Source organism: Melozone crissalis, unplaced genomic scaffold (assembly GCF_028551555.1).
Source record: "Melozone crissalis strain CALT ecotype California unplaced genomic scaffold, PUWL_Pcris_2 ptg000107l_1, whole genome shotgun sequence".
Classification (NCBI taxonomy): domain Eukaryota; kingdom Metazoa; phylum Chordata; class Aves; order Passeriformes; family Passerellidae; genus Melozone; species Melozone crissalis.
This window is the reverse complement of record NW_026535884.1, coordinates 300649-320674: the sequence shown is the minus strand read 5'-3', so window position 1 is coordinate 320674 and position 20026 is coordinate 300649. Positions and strand designations below refer to the sequence as shown.

At 50.0% G+C, this 20026-nt stretch overlaps 1 protein-coding gene across 1 annotated transcript in view; it reads left to right on the top strand.

The window, feature by feature from the left end:
* Window positions 1–18716, top strand: part of SPEN (spen family transcriptional repressor) — a 66611-nt gene extending 47895 nt beyond the window's left edge. The window contains exons 8-15 of the mRNA XM_054291840.1: window positions 187–300; window positions 1430–1543; window positions 3075–3175; window positions 5784–13716; window positions 14163–14558; window positions 15242–15436; window positions 16248–16406; window positions 17329–18716. Coding sequence (XP_054147815.1) covers window positions 187–300; window positions 1430–1543; window positions 3075–3175; window positions 5784–13716; window positions 14163–14558; window positions 15242–15436; window positions 16248–16406; window positions 17329–17460 — 9144 coding nt within the window. The 3' untranslated portion in view covers window positions 17461–18716. The remainder of the gene's footprint in view (window positions 1–186; window positions 301–1429; window positions 1544–3074; window positions 3176–5783; window positions 13717–14162; window positions 14559–15241; window positions 15437–16247; window positions 16407–17328) is intronic.
* Window positions 18717–20026: the final 1310 nt, after the last annotated feature.

The window sequence follows — 20026 nt, the reverse complement described above, 5'->3', positions numbered from 1 at the left end:
AACAAGCAGAATTATTTTCATTAATTGCTCTTTGATTTTTGTCTTGCACCTGCACCAGATGCTAATTTTAGAAAACCCATACAAACAGCAGCTTTCTCCAGATAAGTCTTTCATCAGGCAGGCTCTGATCAGTGAGTTTAACCCTTGTGCACTGTACTGATGGAAGTTTTGCCCTTTTGTGTCCAGCTGGGTTTTGGGAAGAGCATGCCTACAAACTGCGTGTGGTTAGATGGGCTTTCCACAAACGTTACGGATCAGTATCTGACCCGACACTTCTGCCGCTACGGGCCTGTGGTGAAGGTAGGTGGGAGGCTTTGGCATGTGCTTCCGAGTCGTTACTGTCTTCCTTTCTTCCCATCCTGTCCTTTCAACCCCACTGTCCAGGGCTTTATAGCTCAGGTAGAAAAAATTCTCTCTGGGGTGGAATTTGGCTGACAGGGCTCTGTCAACATAGACAGCAACCAAAAAGAAGTATTCTGAGTGAGCCGAGATGTTTAGTGTTGGAAACCATTTGTTGCTCTTGTGCAGTACAGTCTCTCCCCAGTAAAATTTTTTAAATGTTAGTTGGAAGAACAACAGTCTAATTACGTAATTACTCATACTTGCTAATTACATAATTAGACATAACTATGGTTTTTTTCATCAGACCGAGGAAAAAAAAGATTTTTTAAAAGCAGTCAGGACAATCACAGTGCCAAAAGTACATGGAAGAAGAGAGAAAGTCAACAATGGTGCAACACATCCCTGTCATGCAGTGGGAGCCTCTCCCATGCAAGTGATTTATCACGTGCTTAAACTTCAGTGTGGGAGTTGTCCTGTGTGTTTTTATTGGACATGGATGTGCTTAAAATTAAGCAACGTGTGTAAATCTTTGCAGGATCAGGGTCTGGCCTCCCCAAAGGATTTTTGTGGGTTTGTGTTGCAGCTTTGACATTCTTTATTGTAGCTGTTGTTGCTTGAATAATACATTTATGCTGCTAAAGAAAGGCAGTATTTGGAAATTGGGTGAGTGGTACTGCAGACTGATAACAAAAGCTGGTTCCACTTTGGGATTAAATGTTTCCTTTACCTTTTTTCCCCCCTAAAACACATTGGAAATTAAAAAAACCACACACACAAAAAAAACCCTTAACAAAGAAATTATATAAAACTCAGTCAACAAAGAAAAAATATTCAAAGTAAAATACAGAAAAACAAAATAAAGGCATAATATACCTCAAGCCACAATATCCACAATTCAAAGCAGTCCCGTGTCCTTTTATTGTCTCTTCATTCCAATATGCCTCATCAGAAAAGTCTGGAAATTCACCTTGCTAAAAATTATTTTCTTCCTGGTATCCTCATGACTTAGGATTTTGTTGGGACTGACATTAAGTCCTGTGGATGAGGCTCTTATTTGGTTTTTGTTTTGTTTTTTTGTTTTTTACAGGTGGTGTTTGACCGCTTAAAAGGCATGGCCCTGGTTCTCTACAATGAGATTGAATATGCACAAGCAGCTGTAAAAGAGACCAAGGGGAGGAAAATCGGTGGGAATAAAATTAAGGTGTGCAGAATGACCTCCAAACCAAAGCAAAACAGGCAAAAAAAGAGGAACAAATTGTGTTTAGGCCTTCCCCCTTAAATGCTGGCAGTGCAGACTGCCAGGCTCAAGCAATACTTGGCGGGACACACATGTCCCACATATCAAAGGCTTAAATTATATTTTTATGCTCGGCTTATCAAGATGTCAGGGAATCCTGAACTGTTACTTACAAAGCCTTTTCCAGTATTCTGCTGTTTGTTTCGCTGAACTTGTCTCTCTGAGCTCCTGAGTGTTGGTGTCCGTGTCACTGCCTCGTTTACCCCAATCCAAGGCGCACTTTTGTCTGTTTTTGTGCTAAAAGAAGGAAATCTGAAGGTGTGAGTTCCTCCAGGAAAACACATGGCTGCGTCCAGCTGCCCCATTGCTCTGGGGTACACTAACCTCAACATGCAGTCATGGAATCATGGAATGGTTTGGGTTGGAAAAGACCTTAAAGATCATCTTGTCCTTCCTTGCAACACATTTTAAACAATAATTGAAAATATTACTTTAAAAACACACACAGAAAGTACTTTTCTTCCCGGAGCAACACTTAACATGTACAGGGATATCTTGGATTTGGGTGAATGTGGTGATGCCTGTTCTGACTGGCCCATCAGTCCCACTAACTGGGGACGTGAGGTGTCAGCCAACCCTTTGAATTATCTTCCTCCTCCTCCTTTCTCCTCTCCTAAAGAGTGGGCAGTGATGTCAGGTGTGGTGTCAGCAGCTTCCCACCTCACCCAGGACTGGGAGTTGGCTGCTCTGTAGTTTCTGAGCGTGGTGTTGGGTATCAGTCACCTTCCAGTGCAGAAAGCACGTGGTCCCTTAAAAGTTTCACAATTTGTGTGGATCTTGTTGCTTAATGACTTTGGAATAAGCAGCACCCCCTATGTAGGCCTGTGCTCCATTGCTGTGGTTACACACAGGACTGGGTTGATTCAAAAAAAGAACAGGAACTAGAATGTTAAAAATATTCCATTATGTGGCATACACATCATGAAATTTGTTCTAATCCTTATATTTTTTTCACTATGCCATTAGCTTAAGTACTAACAAACACCAATTTTTGGAGCAGCTGGCACAGGGAGCTGCAGTTCAGGAGCCTTGGTTCTTTCCCTGCTCTATAACCCCAGGCAAACACCATGGAGTCCAGAATGGATTTGTAATCCTGACCCTCTGTAGCACTGCCCTGAGATAAAAAGGACTTTGGAACTGTCCTGGCATTAAAAACATCAATACCACGATAATAATGTGTATTTTTCCTGCTGCTTTGCCCAACAGAAGCCTCTGGGATGGCAGCTTACAACAACATAGTAAGGAGGTAGTTACACAGCTCCACTGAGAAATGTCTTTATTCCTGGGGATGTGCAGGGCCAGAATTGGGAAGTGTTTGACATTTTTTATTAAATTTTACCCCATTTTCAGTTCTGCTCCACCTTCAGCAGACAGGGAAATGTTGGCAGAGTGAGATGTTTCTGTGACTGAATGTGATTTCCCCTTTCTTTTTCAGGTGGACTTTGCTAATCGGGAGAGTCAGTTGGCATTTTATCATTCCATGGAGAAAACGGGTCAAGATATCAGAGACTTCTATGAAATGCTGGCAGAAAGAAGGCATGTATCAATATTTTCATTCCATTTTTTGTTTTCCAGCATCACCTTACACAATCCTTTTACAATCATGGTCCTCCACATCATACAATCAAACTTTCTTCAGGCCATAATTCTTAAAAAACGGGGTTTTTTCTTCTCAACTTAATCCTTGTTTTTTAAGTTTTATTAAAAACACCTCTGCATTTTAGTTTTTTCTTTTTACCTCTTCACCATTTTTAAAATTAAATTTAGGTGATCAAACTAAAGCTGTGCAGATGAGAGCAGGCAGGCTCTCACACATCCGAGGCGTAGCCAGTTAGTGGAATTCCTGCTGAGGTGGAGGTTTCAGTTGTCTGCATGATCCATATTTAAGTATCCTGTTTCTCTGGTGGGTCACCAGGACGCAGCTGGGAGTCATTCATCACGGCTTAGGAATGCAAAGAGCAGCTTATCTGTAACAGAGAAATGTGTGTGTTGGTGGGTGTACATAAAGTCTGATAAACTGCTGCTCAGCCCTTGAGCAGAGAGTAAAATCTGATCTTCCACCTCCCTCTTTCCAACAGTTTTTTTTTTTTTAACTTGATAAAATAATACATTTTGAGTAAGAATGCATTTTTATTTTGAATAAAGCTGTGTCCTGTGTGGCTGCCCCTTGGCAGCAGCTGGCACCACATGCTGCATAGCCATTTATTTGTCCCTGAACACCTGGCACAGAAACACTCCACATTTTGGGCTTTTTTACCTTCACTGACTGAAAAAACACCTGTGTTTTATTCCCTCCAGAGCCTGGCTCATAGTTAGGGCTCTGCCTGCCCAGGAGTCAGCACAGCATGATGCTGGGTGTACCTGGAAGATGAATAAACCCAACGTTTTCTTGCATCAAAATAGATTGGTCTGACAATGCAAAATGAGCAGATTTAAAAGCGAGCAGAGTTTGGAAATTGGTGATCAGAATTTGCATAATGGAAATACAAGTGTGCCTTCCCCAGGCCTTGCCAGATGTTGTGATGTGCCAGCAATAAGCATTTCCTCAGAACTGCACTGGATTCAGGCAAGAGAAGTGCATTTTTGGGTGTTTTTTAGCACACGGGACTGAGGTGGGCTTGTCTTTGTCATGGAATAATCCTGAGCAGGATCCTGATTTCTGGTGTTTGGGCACACGTTAGTCTGGTTTTTTCTTCTCTGTCACTCTGCTCACACAGTCAGTAGGAGATCCATAAGGATAATGGATCATGGAGTGGTAGAGCGAGCTCTGCAGTGATTCCTGTAATTCTGCAGCTTCAGGTGCCCCTCCAGGCTCCTCCTTGCAGAGGTGCTGAGATCTGCACAAACCACCTTCTCTTGAGATTGTAGTTGGAGCCAGTCTAAATAGGACCCAAGGGAAAAAAAAACCCGTGAAAAACCAAACAAAATCCCTGATCAATATTTTTAACTTCACAGCTGCTTTTGACAACATCCCACTTCATTTGCAGGATGAGGTTTTAGTCTTCTGTGTTTTGTCTCTTTTTCAATTTTTACTTTTCTTAAAAGGTAGAAGTTGCCACCTTTTAACATAAAACATAAACTCTGAAGCCAAATAAATCTATGAGGAATCCCAGAATCATTTAGGTTGGGGAGGGCTTCCAAGGTCATTGAGTCCAACCTCGATCCCCTCCCCTCCTTGTCCTGAGTCCAGAGCACTGAGTGTCCCATCCAGGCCTTCCTTGGACACTTCCAGGGATGGGGACTCCAAACCTCCCTGGACACCCCTTCCATTTCCTGACCACCCTCTCCATGGGGAAATTCCTCCTGGTGTCCAAGCTGAGCCTCCCCTGGCCCAGCCTGAGGCTGTTCCCTCTCCTGTTGTCACTCTTCCCTGGGAGCACAGCCCAACCCCACCTTAGTGCAGAGTGTGAAAAACACTCTGTAATGGTGAGGAATCGGAACTTCAGCTTTATTCCACCTCCCTGCCATGTTCAGTCTTACAAATGACTTATTTTTGCTGCTTGGAGGTACTGAAATAACAACATTAATTGCTTGACTTGCTTTGCTGAATGAATTCACCTGATCTTATAAACAGCCTGGTATTTGTTGACTTGGTTTTACTGTAAACAGGCAACGCCAGCAAGTCACATGCAGTGAAAGAGCTAATTTGAGAATTAAAAGATCACTTGCAGGGCTTAGGATTTTTAAAGAAATCTTACCATCACTTTGCTGCTTAGTAATGGAGAGGTTCCATGCCTGAACTTTGATTTGACTCATGTTTTCAGAGTCAAGTGAAGGTCTTGGGTTCTGCATAAGGGGGTGTCTTCACCCTGCCAGCCGTGTGTGAGTGCACAGGTGCTGTGTTGGTTTTTCCTTCATTTCATGCAAGATTTGAATTTGACAAAAACAAAGGAGTGAGGGTGGCGAAACAATACTTGGAAGAGCTGTTGTGACATTACCCATGAAATACATTTGGTATTTGATAAGTTAACAAAAGTATTTAGTCCAGTGCACACAGATGCATTGCCAAACCTCTGTGTGCAGCTGCCTTGATGCACGTAGGAAAAAAGATCAGAAAACGGTTTCTTTACGTAGCAAAAAAACTATGGTAACAGAGTACACTGGTTGAGAAGGAGAACTAGAATCTGTTTATTCTTATGTTTAGCAGAGACGAGCGAAGAGGATCCTACGAATACGCCCCTGACCGTACTTACTACGAGACCGTTCGGACCCCGGGGACGTATCCCGAGGATCCTCGGCGGGAGTACCCAGCTCGGGGCAGAGAATTCTACGCCGAGTGGGATCCCTACCAAGGGGACTACTACGACCCACGATACTACGACGACCCTCGCGAGTACCGGGATTACCGGGGAGATCCGTACGAGCAGGACATCAGGGAGTACAGCTACAGGCAACGGGAGAGGGAGAGGGAGCGGGAACGGTTCGAATCCGATCGGGACAGAGACCACGAGCGGAGGCCGATCGAGCGGAGCCAGAGCCCGACGCACTCGCGGCGCCCGCAGAGCCCCGGAGCGTCCCCCTCGCAGTCGGAGCGGCTGCAGAGCGACTCGGAGAGGAGGATTTACAGCAGGTCCTCAGATCGCAGTGGCAGCTGCAGCTCACTGTCCCCTCCGCGATACGACAAGCTGGACAAAGCCCGCGTGGAGCGATACGCAAAAAACGAGAAGGTGGAGAAAGAGCGCGTTTTCGAGCAGGAGAGGGTGGACAAGGAGAAGCGCTTGGTGAGGAAGGAGAAGCTGGAAAAAATAGAAAAGGAGAAAACAGATAAGCAGAAACGAAAAGCGAAAATCCATTCGCCCAGCTCTCAGTCCTCGGAAACAGATCAGGAGAATGAGAGAGAGCCCAGCCCAGAAAAACTGAAGGGCAACAGTAAACAGAGCAAAGAGAGGGGTGACAAAGAGGGGACAGCGAAGAACCGCCTGGAACTGATGCCCTGTGTTGTGCTGACCCGTGTGAAGGAAAAGGAGGGGAAGGTGATCGATCAGCCTGCGCTGGAGAAACTGAGGGCAAAGCTGGATAATGACACTCTGAAATCCCCACTGCTCGAACAGAAAACCCAGACGTCCCAGGCTGAGCAAGCCAAGTCAGAGCAGTCCAAACTAGACCCTGTCAGAACCAAGGTACAGAAGGAGAAAGCCCTTGCCAGTCACATCGAAGTGGTGGACAAGGAGGGAAAAATGAAACCCAAAAAGCACTTGAAGACAGAGCAAACTTCTGAGGGGGCCAACGCAGTGGATTTAGACAAGTTGGAGGCTCGTAAAAGGCGTTTTGCCGATGCGAATCCAAAACCTGACAGGCAAAAACTGGATGTAAAACGGAGCAGCCAAGATGAAGAGGATGCACGCATGGTTTTGAAAAAGCAGCTTGATGCAACAGCATCATCTAGAGAAGCACCAGTGTTAAGGGAAGGAGAATTGGAGAGAAAACCCCTGAGGAAGGAGATGCTTAAAAGGGAATCTAAAAAACTCAAACTGGAAAGACTTATTCCTGTTACTAGTCCCAAAGAAATTCAAGACACTCTTAATGTTGGTGGGATTGGCATGCGTCCCACCCTGGATCTGCAGGCGAGGCTCATGGAGGCACCCGAGGAACCTGTGGAAGTTCAGGAGCTCCCTCCTAAAAAACTGAACCCGGTAAAACCCCAGCATAAACAGGTACAGCTGCTGGATGAGCAGGGAACAGAGAGAGAGGACACAAGGAAGAACTACTCCAGCCTTCCTGAAGAAACACCAGACCATAAACTCGGCCAAGAGAAACCTCAGTCGGCTGACACGGAGGAGAAAATCAGCATCGACATTGACCACACACAGAGCTACCGGAAACAGATGGAGCAAAGTCGCAGGTTGAAACAGCAGCTGGAAATGGAGATAGCAAAGTCGGAGAAGTTTGGCAGTCCAAAGAAAGAGGTGGATGAATATGAAAAGCGGAGTCTGGTTCATGAGGTGGGAAAGCCTCCACAAGATGTCACTGATGACTCTCCACCAAGTAAAAGGAAAAAGACCGACCAGTTTGACTTTGAAATCAGCACTAAGAGAGAAAGGAACTACAGAAGTTCTCGTCAGGTGAGTGAGGACTCCGAAAGGATGTCATGTTCTCCAAGCATCAGGCACTTCCCATTCCATGAGGATGATGACATGCTTGATTCGCCAAGGTTAATGCCATTGAAGGAAACCAAAGAGTCGCCTAAAATAGAAGAAAAGGGTCTTTCATACTCCAACATGACTGTGAGGGAGGACTCGCTGAAATTCAATCCTTATGATTCCAGCAGAAGGGAGCAGATGGCAGAAATGGCTAAAATAAAACTCTCTGTGCTGAGTTCTGAGGAAGACTCAAGTAGGTGGGAAACCCAAGTGAAACAAGAGCCTGGGAGAGTCGATATCAGCTTTCCAAGCAGCATTGTGAAAAGAGACAGTATACGGAAACGGTCTGTCCGAGACCTGGAACCCGGGGAGGTGCCTTCAGATTCGGATGACGATGGCGAAAACAAGCCCCATTCCCCAAAAGCCTCGTCCTTGTTAGAGAGTTCCAGGTTGTCTTTTTTATTAAGGGACAGAGAAGAGAAGTTCCGTGAAAGAGAGGAAAGACTCCAGTCCGGTTCCTTAGAAAGAAACAAATTCTACTCTTTTGCGTTGGACAAGACAATCACACCTGACACAAAGGCCTTGCTTGAAAGGGCTAAATCCCTCTCTTCCTCCAGAGAGGAAAACTGGTCCTTTCTAGACTGGGATTCAAGATTTGCTAGTTTCAGAAACAATAAAGACAAAGAGAAGGTTGACTCGGCTCCAAGACCTATTCCATCCTGGTATATGAAAAAGAAAAAAATCAGAACTGATTCCGAAGGTGGAAAACTGGATGATAAAAAAGAGGATCATAAAGAGGAGGAACAAGAGCGGCAGGAACTGTTTGCTTCTCGGTTTTTGCACAGCTCAATCTTTGAACAGGACTCCAAACGTCTGCAGCATTTAGAGAGGAAGGATGATGATCTGGACTTCATCTCTGGAAGGCTGTATGGGAGACAGTCCTCCTCCGATGGGACGAACAGCACGGCTGATTTGGTGCAAGAGCCGGTGGTTCTCTTCCACAGTAGGTTTGTTGAGCTGACGCGAATGCAGCAGAAAGAAAAGGAGAAAGATCAGAAACCAAAAGAAGTCGAGAAACAGGAAGATAAAGAAAATCGGCCAAAAACCCCAGAAATAGTTCCTGATAGTAAAGAAACAGAACATAAACCTTCTTCAGCTGTTGGTCCTTCTTCAGTCACTGTCCTCCCACAGGAACCAGCTCCCATCGCTCCCGAGAAAATAGTGAGCGAAAAGGTCCTGGTGGAACCAGCTTCTGTCAAAGAAGAGAAACCTTCTGAACCTGCTGCTGCAGCAGAGGAACAAAAACCTTTTCCTGAACTTGCTGCTCCTGTCAAAATGGAACCTCCTGAGCAAACAGAACCTCCACCCGTTGTAGAAACGAGTAAAGAAATTATTACTACAACCCTGGCGCCAGAGGAGGATGCTGTGGCAACAGAGCATCCTTCGTACTTGGATACCAAACCTCCCACTCCTGGGGCCTCGTTTTCTGATGCAGATATCAGCGTAGATCCAGAACCTGAGGCTGCCCAGCTGCTTCCACCTCCGCCCAAGCTAGTTCAGAAGTCAGATGAGGCTGCAGAACCTAAAGAGGAAAATCCTCTACCCTCTGCCAACACCGATGCTGGTGTGAGTCAAAAGGTGGAGGCGGCTGCTGAGGTCCTGCCGCCTGTTTCCGACAATGATATGGAAGTGGAACCTCCGGCTGTTGTAAAAGATAAAAAGTCCTACAAAAGTAAACGGTCCAAGACTCCCGTGCAGTCAGCTGCAGCTAATGTCACAGAAAAGCCCGTCACGAGGAAGAGCGAAAGAATTGACCGTGAGAAACTGAAAAGGTCGAGCTCTCCTCGCGGGGAGACCCAGAAGCTTTCTGAATTGAAAGTGGAGGCAGAAAAGGTTTCAAGGAATGCTGCTAAATCCCCAAGTTCTGCTGCAGAGCCAGAAAACGTGGAGCTGAGCTTGCCGATAGGCCGGACCAGGCGCAGAAACGTGAGGTCAGTCTATGCTACCACAGGGGACAACGAAGGCCCATCTCCAGTGAAGGACTCCATGGAGGTCACTAGATCCACCAGGAAGAGAGTGGAAAAGGAACCACAGGAAACAGTGACTACTGTTCCCACAACCCCAAGGAGGGGAAGACCTCCCAAATCCCGCCGTAAGCCAGAGGAGGAGATCTCTCCAATAAAGACCGAACCAGTACAACAAGAGGTGGAGGAAGCTGAAACTAAAGATATTGTGGAAGCTCCTAAACCTGCAGAGGGTTGGAGGTCTCCTAGGTCCCAGAAGCTCACACACACTCACTCATCAGCTGCTGCCAGCCAACAGGGGAAGAAAGGGAAGAATGAACCGAAAGCCGATACCATGGCTGAATCTGAAGATGCTGCTGAAAGAAGTGGTCAGGAATCGAGCATCAGTGACAACAGCAATAAAGCAAAAGCCGCTGAGAAAGAGCCAGCAGCAAGTGAGCAGAAACGTGATCGGAAGGAACTGGATGTGGAGAAAAATCAGCTAGAAATCCCCACAGTTGAGATCACTGAGAAGAAGCCAGTGCCAGAAAAGGTTACGAAATCCAAAAGGGGAAGGTACAAAAATACCAAAACCGTCGTTGATAAGGCATCTGTATGTCTCAAAAATGTAGAAATACGCCTCAACGTCGATGAAGTCAAGGGTGCCTTGAGGCCCACCGAAGAGGAGGCAGAGCCGGTGGCAGTGTCACCGCCCAAGATGAAGAGCCCTCCAAAAGAGGACATCCTGCCACCCCACTTCTCTAAGAATGAGGTAGAAGATTCATTCCCAGAAATGGAAAAGGAGGTGACACGGGAGCCCAAGCAGTCGCCTGAGGCTGCCCAGTTAGCCAAGCAGATTGAGCTCGAGCAGGCGGTGGAGAACATTGCAAAACTCACTGAAACTCCTCCAACGATTGCTGCCTACAAAGAGCCGACGACAGATGTGGCTGAAGTCCGTCAGGAGGAGGAGGCAGATAAACCTGCACACCAGGCCAGTGAAACGGAGCTGGCAGCAGCCATTGGCTCCATCATCAATGATATTTCTGGGGAGACAGAGAGCTTCCCTGCACCGCCAACATATCCTGCTGAATCTGAGACTGAGATCCCCACAGAGCCCCTGGTGTTGCAGTCCCCTCGGGAGGAGATGGAGCCTGAGACTGATCAGGCAGTGAACAATATCCTAGAAACCGAGGCTGCCGTCGAGCCTGTGGTGCAGCCAGTGCCTGGTTCTGTCCCGACAGCGTTGGACACTGAGAGCAAGGAGTCCGAGGTCAGCTTCAGTGAATCTTCCAACTCTGCACAGGAGGCTGAGACCCCGCAGGAGGCTGAAGTTGCTCGGAAGGAAAAGGGCCGTCAGAAAACCACGCGGCAGAGACGCAAGAAGAGCACAAGCAGGAAGGGTGACGCTGCTGAAGTCAACACCTTTGAGCCAGAGAGGGTGCAGAGCAAATCACCCCCTGCCAACGAAGTAAAGACAAAACCTGAAGAAGCCTCAAAGGAGGAGAAGCAAATCAAACCCACAGCATCCATGGAGCCAAGTGCTTCTGATGTCACCAAGGCTGTGGCTGCTGATGTTGTAGCTGCACATGAGGCTGTCCCTGAGAGCAGCACCTCTCCAAAGGTGCCTGCTCCAGCTCCTTTGGACCTGGGTCCCCCACCGGTCCCCCTTGATGAGGGGAGTCAGAGCGGATTCAAGATCCGGTCGCCACTGGAGAACGCTGCCATGACACCGCCGAGTGCCCCGAGCGCAGCCCTTCCTGCTGTCCCCACGGCAGCAGCGGCCAAGCTGCCCACCCCAGTGCCCACCACCATTGTCCCCCTTCACTCGGGTGCTGCCAAGGTGCCAGAGTGGATGGTCAGGCATGAGGAGCCCCGTGCCCGTTCCACACCCCCGCCTGCTCTCCCACCAGACACAAAGGCGTCGGATATCGACACAAACTCCAGCACTTTGAGGAAGATACTCATGGAGCCCAAATACGTCTCAGCAACAAGCATAACCTCCACACACGTGACAACAACGCACACGGAGCCGGTGAGCGCACCGTGCCTGGAGGAGGCACCTCTCCACCCTGTCGTGGAGGCCATCAAGCCGGTTTCCGAGGAGAAGCCGGCTGTTCCTGTCACCAACGCTCTGGACCCACCGGTGGCCGAAGCGCCAGTGTTCAGCGAGAAGGAAAAGGTCAACACCGTGATTGCTCCCAAAGCTACTTCTGTCATCAGCAGGATGCCCCACAGCGTGGATCTGGAGGAGGCCCCGAGGATCACCTTGGTGAAACAAGCTCCCCAAACTCAGACCTGTCTCGTCAATGCTCCCTCGCCGAAATTTAAGCAGAGGTCAAGTGCAAATGATAACAGCAGGTTTCATCCAGGATCGATGTCTATTATCGAGGAGAGGCCTGTGGAGACTGGGTCCAGCCCAGGGCTGCGGGTGAACACCTCGGAAGGTGTGGTGCTCCTGAGTTACTCAGGGCAGAAGACAGAAGGTCCTCAGCGAATCAGTGCCAAGATCAGCCAGATTCCCCCAGCCAGTGCTGTGGACATCGAGTTCCAGCAGTCTGTATCCAAGTCTCAGATTAAACAGGAGCCTATCACACCATCCCAGCCAGCACCCAAAGGCTCCCAGACCTCGGCGGGCTATGGGACTGTTTCCACCCATTCTTCGTTGGTACTTGGAGCACAGCCCTACAACACCTCGCCCGTCATCTCCTCTGTCAAACAGGAGCGCGCCGCGCTGGACAAACCCGACTCGTCCCACCTCGCTGTCCAGACCCCGGCGTCGCAGCCTGGCAAGGTCCTGACGCAGACCGTAAACACTCCACCCGTGCTGGTCCATAACCAGATGGTCGTGAACAAAAAACTCTCTGACCCAGCTGCTCTGAAAGTGGAGACAAAGACTCTGCAGCCCTCCAACCTGAGTCCTGGGGTTAGTCCTCACCACCCTTCCCTCTCTGGGAAAATGCACTCGGAAGCAAACCACGTCAGCTCGGGCCCCAGCACCCCGACCGACCGGGCCATCTCCCACCTGGGGGTCACCAAGCAGGAGCCGCACTCGCCGCGCACCAGCGGGCACTCGCCGTCGCCGTTCCCCCGCGCCTGTCACCCCGGCAGTACCTCGTCTCCGGCTTTGTCCAGCAGCACCCCGGTCATGCTGGCGCCGGGAATTCCCGTTCCTCAGTACATATCCAGCATGCATCCCGAGCAATCTGTTATCATGCCCCCCCACAGCGTAACACAGACTGTGTCCCTGGGCCACCTATCCCAAGGTGAGGTGAGGATGAACACCCCTCCTCTCTCCGGCATTCCCTACGGCATCCGCCCGGAAGCGCTGCACTCCCCCCGAGCTGCTCTGCAACCCCAGATGGAGATGAAACCCCAGCGATCCAGCACGCCCCAGCCAGCACCCATCCGAGACATCGTCATGCCCCCGCTGTCCTCCCAGCATCCCCCCGAGGAGGAGCTGCACTTCCACCACACGGCGGTGTGCCGCGGGCCAGCCCCGGTGCAGTCCGACGTGCTGGTGATGCAGCCCGACTACCGCATGCACCCCGGCGGCCTGCGGCTGGAGCAGTACAACGTCCCGCGGGACGTCAGGATGATCATGCACCCGCACATGGCCGCCGTGGGCGAGCACCACTCGGAGGCGCGACAATCCCGCACGCCCGAAGGGGCCGTCAAAACGCCCCCGGTCAGTAAGACCCCGCAGCCCGGGAAAGAGACTCCCAAATCCTCGGAAGGCAAGATGGCCCACTCTCCCCACAGCGAGCCGCGGCTGCTCAGCGTGCCCTCGGGCAGCCAGCTGCCCGGGCTGCCCCTGACGCAGCCCGTGGTGGTCCCACACGGGGTGCAGATCATGCACCCCGCCGGGAGCTCCTTCCACGATTACCGCTCCGTGTACGGCGACATGAGGAATTACCACACGGCACAGCTCGGGCATCCGCAGTTCCCGGGCGCCTCGCCCATCGGGCTGCCCTCCCGGAGCATGACCCCGTCCCAGGTGAGAAAAAAAACCCTTTACCTGTCTCCCTGGAATCTGGAGCTGTTCCTTATGTGAAATGGGGTTCAAATGTTGCTTAGCATCAAAGGAAGCCAAAACAACCCATTTCCTGAACCCCTCTGGAGCTCCATCCAGGAAGGGGGGAGGTGCCCGCGGGTTTCTGGATGTGATGTCAGGGGGAGAATTGTCAGTACCAAGGTGGTGCGTGGGTCAGGCATCCTTGGATGGATGGTGTGACTAAGGATGGGCTTGAAGATTCAGGGAGTGAGATTTCAGCTCAGGTGGGCTTAGAAGTGGGAGACTATCCTAGGTGCTGCCATAGCTGGGCTGCTGCTGTGACATGGATGTGTCCACCAGAAATCTCATGGTGTTCTGGCAGCCTTACAATGGGATTAAATACACCCTTGGCCTAAACATCTTTCCTTTTCCCCCTGCCTGTTTCCCAGGGTCTGCCGGAGGGCGAGCACTCGCACCCCAGCCAGCCGGTCCGCAGCAAGACCCCTCAGATCCCGCAGGATCCCAAGGGCCCGTCGGCAGCAGGGCCGGAGCAGAGTCACCACGGCCCTGTGAACAGGCACACGGCACAGATGGACCCCCACGTCCACCTGCAGAGGGCACAGGGGGACACGAGCCAGACCTCGTACCCCTCGCCCGTCGCCATCTCCATGAAGCAGGAGCTCCCGTCGCCGCACCAGCCGCAGGCAGTGCCCAAGCAATCCATGTTTATCCCCACGACCTCGGGGCCGCCCCTCAGCCGCCCGGAGCCCCAGTCCACGCTCAAGCAGGAGCCATCCCCTCACCCTGTGTCCCAGAGACCTGTGGACATGGTCCAGCTGCTGACAGTGAGTGTTGTGCTCCTGATCTGGGGGGAAATCACCTGGTTCTGTCTCAGCCACAGCACCAAATCTGACCTTTCTTGCATCGAAAACTTCAGATGCAGAAAAGGCATTGTTTGGGTTTTGGGTTGTTTTGTCCCTGATGGATTTTAGACATGTTTGCTGTTCCAAGTCAGTTTTACAAGTCAGCATTTTCCTGGAAAGTGTTTCCTCATAGGCAGGGGAGACAGTTGGTGTATTTCATTTAAATGAAAAGGAAAAACCACTCTCTCAAGCGTAGAAAATGAGAAAGAGGAGGGAGGCAGTGAGGAACAGGTACCAGCAAGGAGCTGAGAGTTGTGTTCAGCACCAAATGTCTCCCATATAGCCTCGAGCAGTTCTGTTATTTCTCAGTTTGTCCATTTGTAAAAGGGAACACAGCATTCAGGAACAGCCTTGTGCTGGGTGGGCGGCAGAGGGATTGGGATGACGGGATCCACCCAGGCAGGCTGGCCAGCTGGAAGGAAAAGGACTGAATTCCTGATTTAGCAGGATGTAACCCAGGCCTGGCCTGGACAGGGTTGATCTGCTGCTCCATCTCTGCTGAGCCTTTAAACCTCTGATAGAAGCATCGATGGTAGCCGAGCAGCTCAGCATTTCACATCCCACCTCCTTGCTGTGCGTGTAATACTCTCTCCCTCTCTTCCCAGAAATACCCCATCGTGTGGCAGGGTCTGCTGGCTCTCAAGAACGACACGGCGGCCGTGCAGCTGCACTTTGTGTCGGGGAACAACGTGCTGGCTCACCGCTCGCTGCCGGCGCCCGAGGGAGGGCCGCCCCTGCGCATCGCGCAGCGCATGCGCCTCGAGGCCTCCCAGCTCGAGGGCGTCGCGCGCAGGATGATGGTGAGAGCCCGGCCTGGGCAGGGAGGGAGTTTGGGAGGCTCAGAGCCAGGCTGGGCTCACCAGCTGCAGGGCTGGAAGCCACCAGGGCTCCCCAAAACCTGGGCTTCTGTCGTGTGGGCTCCTCAGGGAATGGGCAAGGCCCCAAGGATGCCCAAGGAGTGTTTGGACACTGCTGTCAGGGATGCACAGGGAGGGACTGTGGGGATCCTGTGCATGGCCTGGAGTTGGACTTGATGACCCCTGTGGATTCCTTGCAATCCAGGAGATCGCTGTGGTTCTGTTTTGGGATCCTGGTGTTCACACTGGTTCATTCAGCCCAGGGAGTGTAACACAGATTTCAGATGATGAGTAATAGCTCTTACATTGCTCTTATGGAAAAGGCAATGAGAGCTGGGAAACCTTTAAGTCACCCTGAACCTGGGGACAAACTCCTGCTGGCTTTAGTGTGTCTGAGTAGGGTGGGATGGGGAGTTCAGGTGCCCATGAAATCCATTTTTAGTCTCTTCCACCTTGGCTGAGCTTCCAGCAAGTGTTGGAATCACAGGATCCCAGACTGATTTGGGTTGGAGTGGCCTCAAAGCCCATCCCACGCCCTGCCATGGGCAGGGACACCTTCCACTATCCCAGGTTGCTCCAGGCCCTGTCCAGCCTGGCCCTGGCTTTGGACACTTCTGGGGCAGCCACCACTACTCTGGGGTACAAATTGTAACATCAGGGAGTTTAAAGTGAGGCTTTTCCCCCATGGATAGTGGATGGATGGCTGGAAAACATCCCTCATGCAGCATTTCCCTGAGCCTGCCCTTCCTTGCAGGTGGAGAGCGATTACTGCCTGCTGCTGGCCCTGCCCTGCGGCCGGGACCAGGAGGATGTGGTCAGCCAGACCGAGTCGCTGAAGGCCGCCTTCATCAGCTACCTGCAGGCCAAGCAGGCTGCAGGCATCATCAACGTCCCCAACCCCGGCTCCAACCAGGTATGGGCATGGCACAGACCCTGCAGTGCCACAGGGACACCAAACCAGAGCCCAACAGCACGGGCACAGAGCCCTGCAGTGCCACAGGGACACCAAACCAGGCCCCAATAGCATGAGCATGACACCCCCTTGATGTTGCACCACAGGGACACCAAACCAGTCCCAAAGACACCAAACCAGTCCCACAGGGACACCAAACCGGGCCATAGTGGCAAGTCATGGAGCCTCTGCAGTGCCACAGGGACACCAAACCAGTCCTTAATGGCACTGGCAGCTCAGGCTTCTGCTGGATCTGCCTGGAGTTATTGGTCAAACAACCCCTACATTTCCATCACCCATCAAAGAGATGGATGGGATCTATAAATTATTGATGGGATCCATAAATGTTTGATATATAATCATTGATGGAATCAACGAAAGCAACCCAAAAGCCAAAAAACCCCCACATGTTTGGTGTGTTTGCAGTTCATTGTCTTGGGCTGAAAAGCATTTCCTGAATGCATTTCTCAGCTCTTTTATCTCTGAAGTAGAGTCCTGGTTTATTCCCCATATCCTGATTTTTCCAGGACAGCTGGTGTTTTCCTGCAGAATGCATTTGGTCCCATGGAGGGTTTATTCCAGGTGTGTTGCTGCACTGATTGCAGTTTAACCTGTGTGTAATTTAATTCTGGGTATAAGGAGCCCAGAATGAGCCCAGCACTCAGAGCAACCACTGAAATTATAATTAATGGGAATTTTTCTGCCTTTCCCAACCAAATCAGCCTGTGGTGTGGAAAACTCCCCACCGGGGAAACAAAACGCATGGCTGCTCTCTTATACACAATTTAGGATCCTTTAAGCACCCAGAACTCGCTGAAATGTCTCATTTTTAAACCTCTGTGGGCGTGGGTTGTCTTTGATCTGTGGTTTTCCCTCCCTGCAGCCTGCCTACGTTCTGCAGATATTCCCACCCTGCGAGTTCTCGGAAAGCCACCTGTCCCGCCTGGCCCCCGACCTCCTCGCCAGCATCTCCAACATCTCTCCTCACCTGATGATTGTCATCGCGTCGGTATGAGCTGTTTACCAGTTACTGACTTTTTATTCTTTTTATTTTAATTTTTTTTTAATTTTTCCAAGGCCCTGCAGCAAAAAAAAAAAAAACAAAAACAACTACAACGACAAAAAAAAAAAAAAAGCCCACAAAAAAAACCACACAGAAAATTAATTTTAAAATAAAACTAATTCAAAAGAAGGAGAGAAGGTTATGAAACAAGAAATATGCTGCCAGAAACCAGCCTCCTGCCCGACCGGCCTCGATCAAACCTTGGATGTTTACATGTTGCTTTAGCTTATGGACAACTGATGCACTCAGCAGGTGGACTGGGCTTGGGTTCCCATGCCTCCTTTTTGGGGAAAAAAACACACAAAAAAGAAAAAAAAAAAAAAAAAAAGAGAAAAGGATGGCTTATTTTTTTTAACAAAAAAAAAAGGAAAAAAATAAAAAAGAACCTGAACTGCCTTTGCACTAAATTAGTGACTCGGACTTTGCACAGTTGGAGACGCTGTGACGTTCTGGATGTCTTGACACACATTGACCGCGCCGTGGACGTTCCGCAGGGACTCTGCTGAGATTTGTGGGTCAAGGAGCATTTCACAGTCATTTTTTATTTTATTGGTTGTTTCATTGGGTTTTTTGTTGTTTTTTTTTTTTTCCTTCTTTTGGGGTTTGTTTATTTTTTTGAGGGGGGGTTATTTTTTTCCGGATGTGAACCTTCCTCTTCCTCCACCTGCCCCTGCTGCAGCCGTCTTCTCTTCATCTGGGATGTACAGTTTACACTGAAAAACAAGAGAATACAAAACAAACAACAAAACAAAAGGGAGAGCTTTTTTCCTTCCTGGTGGGATATGCAGAACTCAGTGGGTGTGTGTATATATAAATATATATATAATATATATAAATATATATAATACTGACTTTAAAAAAAAAAAATCAAATCCCCACAACATACATTTTTTTTTAATCTGTGCCAAAAATGTGTTTTCAGAGAAAAAAAATCTTATTTTCATACTCAGACTTTGTATTGTCACTCATTTGTAAGTGCGCTTCATTTAAACATCCCCTCGTCTCATCAGCTGTGGAAGTGTTATACACTTGTACAAAGACTCTGCCCCGGCCCCCCTCGCCTCCCCTAACACTTAATTAATTTATGGAACTTGGTTTTGTTTGGTTTTTTTTTTTTTTGGTTTATTTTTGGTTTATTTTTTTTTTCTCAGCGCAGTTTTGTTTTGTGTGTCCATTGGATTACGAACTTTATTAAAAAATACAAAACACGTCGGCGCCCCGACCTCGTCCCTCGGCGTGGGGAGGGGGAGCGGGGAAGGGGAGTTTGGGGCTGCCAGGGAGGGGTCACCCCCTCTCCCTCAAAAACAACCAGGAAAAAAAGATCATTTCACACCAAATCCTCTGGATTTTCCCTCCTGTCTCATAAATACTTGTGAAAACTGAAATCTCAGGGTTTGCCCCCACTTTTAATCTCACCACACACCAGCTCCTCGCTGAAAATTGTCTCTGGATTACTGATATTCATCATACTTGGAAATGTAAGAGCCAGACTTGATGTTTTTCACTGCTTTTCCACCCAAATGCCTGCCAGGTGCAAGTGGGAAGCCTAATCAAGGCTGGTGTAAATGGGTTAAAATCAAGCAGGTGTGGTAAAAAAGGAGGTTTAGGGCAGAATGTGGGGAGTGGCCTCCAAACCCAGGGGAGAGCCTCCCCCTGCACCCCAGGCTGAGGGTGGGGGGCAGACCAGAGCCTGTTTTGGGGTAAAACCAGGACAAAAAGGGAAAAAGGGCTGCAGGTGCCCCAGGGTGGAGCTGGGTGTGGGGAGCCAGGCCAGGGACACCCCACAGCGACCCCCAGGTCCCACTGGGAGGGTCAGGGTGGGAGGAGAGAGGTGGGACTGATGGACAGACCCTGGACAGGGATGGGGCTTGGACAGACGGACACGAGGATTACTGGGCAGAGGGAAAGGGTTTGACCCTGCTGGTGTCAGAGTGGTGCCTTTGAGGTAAAAAGGAGCATTTTTAGGGTGTTGTGCAAGGGCTGGGGGGGCTGGAGGGCACTGCCTGTGTGTCCAGCCAGGTGTGAGCTGTCCGTGTCCAGGTGTCCGTGCACTGTCCATCCACCCAGCTGGGCCGGGACCTGCTCATCCATCCAGGCCCATCCCCTTCACCTATCTGTCCCATGGATCTGTCAGATGGACAGAACAGGGAGTGTCCAGCTGGACACACGGACATTGGACATCCAGATGGACACACAGGCTTGGACCGACGGACAGATGGACGGACGGACATCCAAATGGACAAATGTGTTTCTTTCTAGACAGTTGGACAGACGCCTGTCCAGCCAGACACATTCCTCCTCCACCCATGAGCATAAATGGCCCAAAAATGCCCTTTTCACCCCAAGGCCCCTCTCCAAAAAGCAACGATTTCACACCCCCGCCCCGCCCCCCTCACACCCCCCTCACGCCCCCGCCCCGCCCCCACAGCCCCGTGTCCGTCTGTCCGGGCCCATCCCTGTGTCCATCCCCAGGCTCCGGGCATGGGGGAGGCTCCGGCCGATCCCGACCCCAAACCCA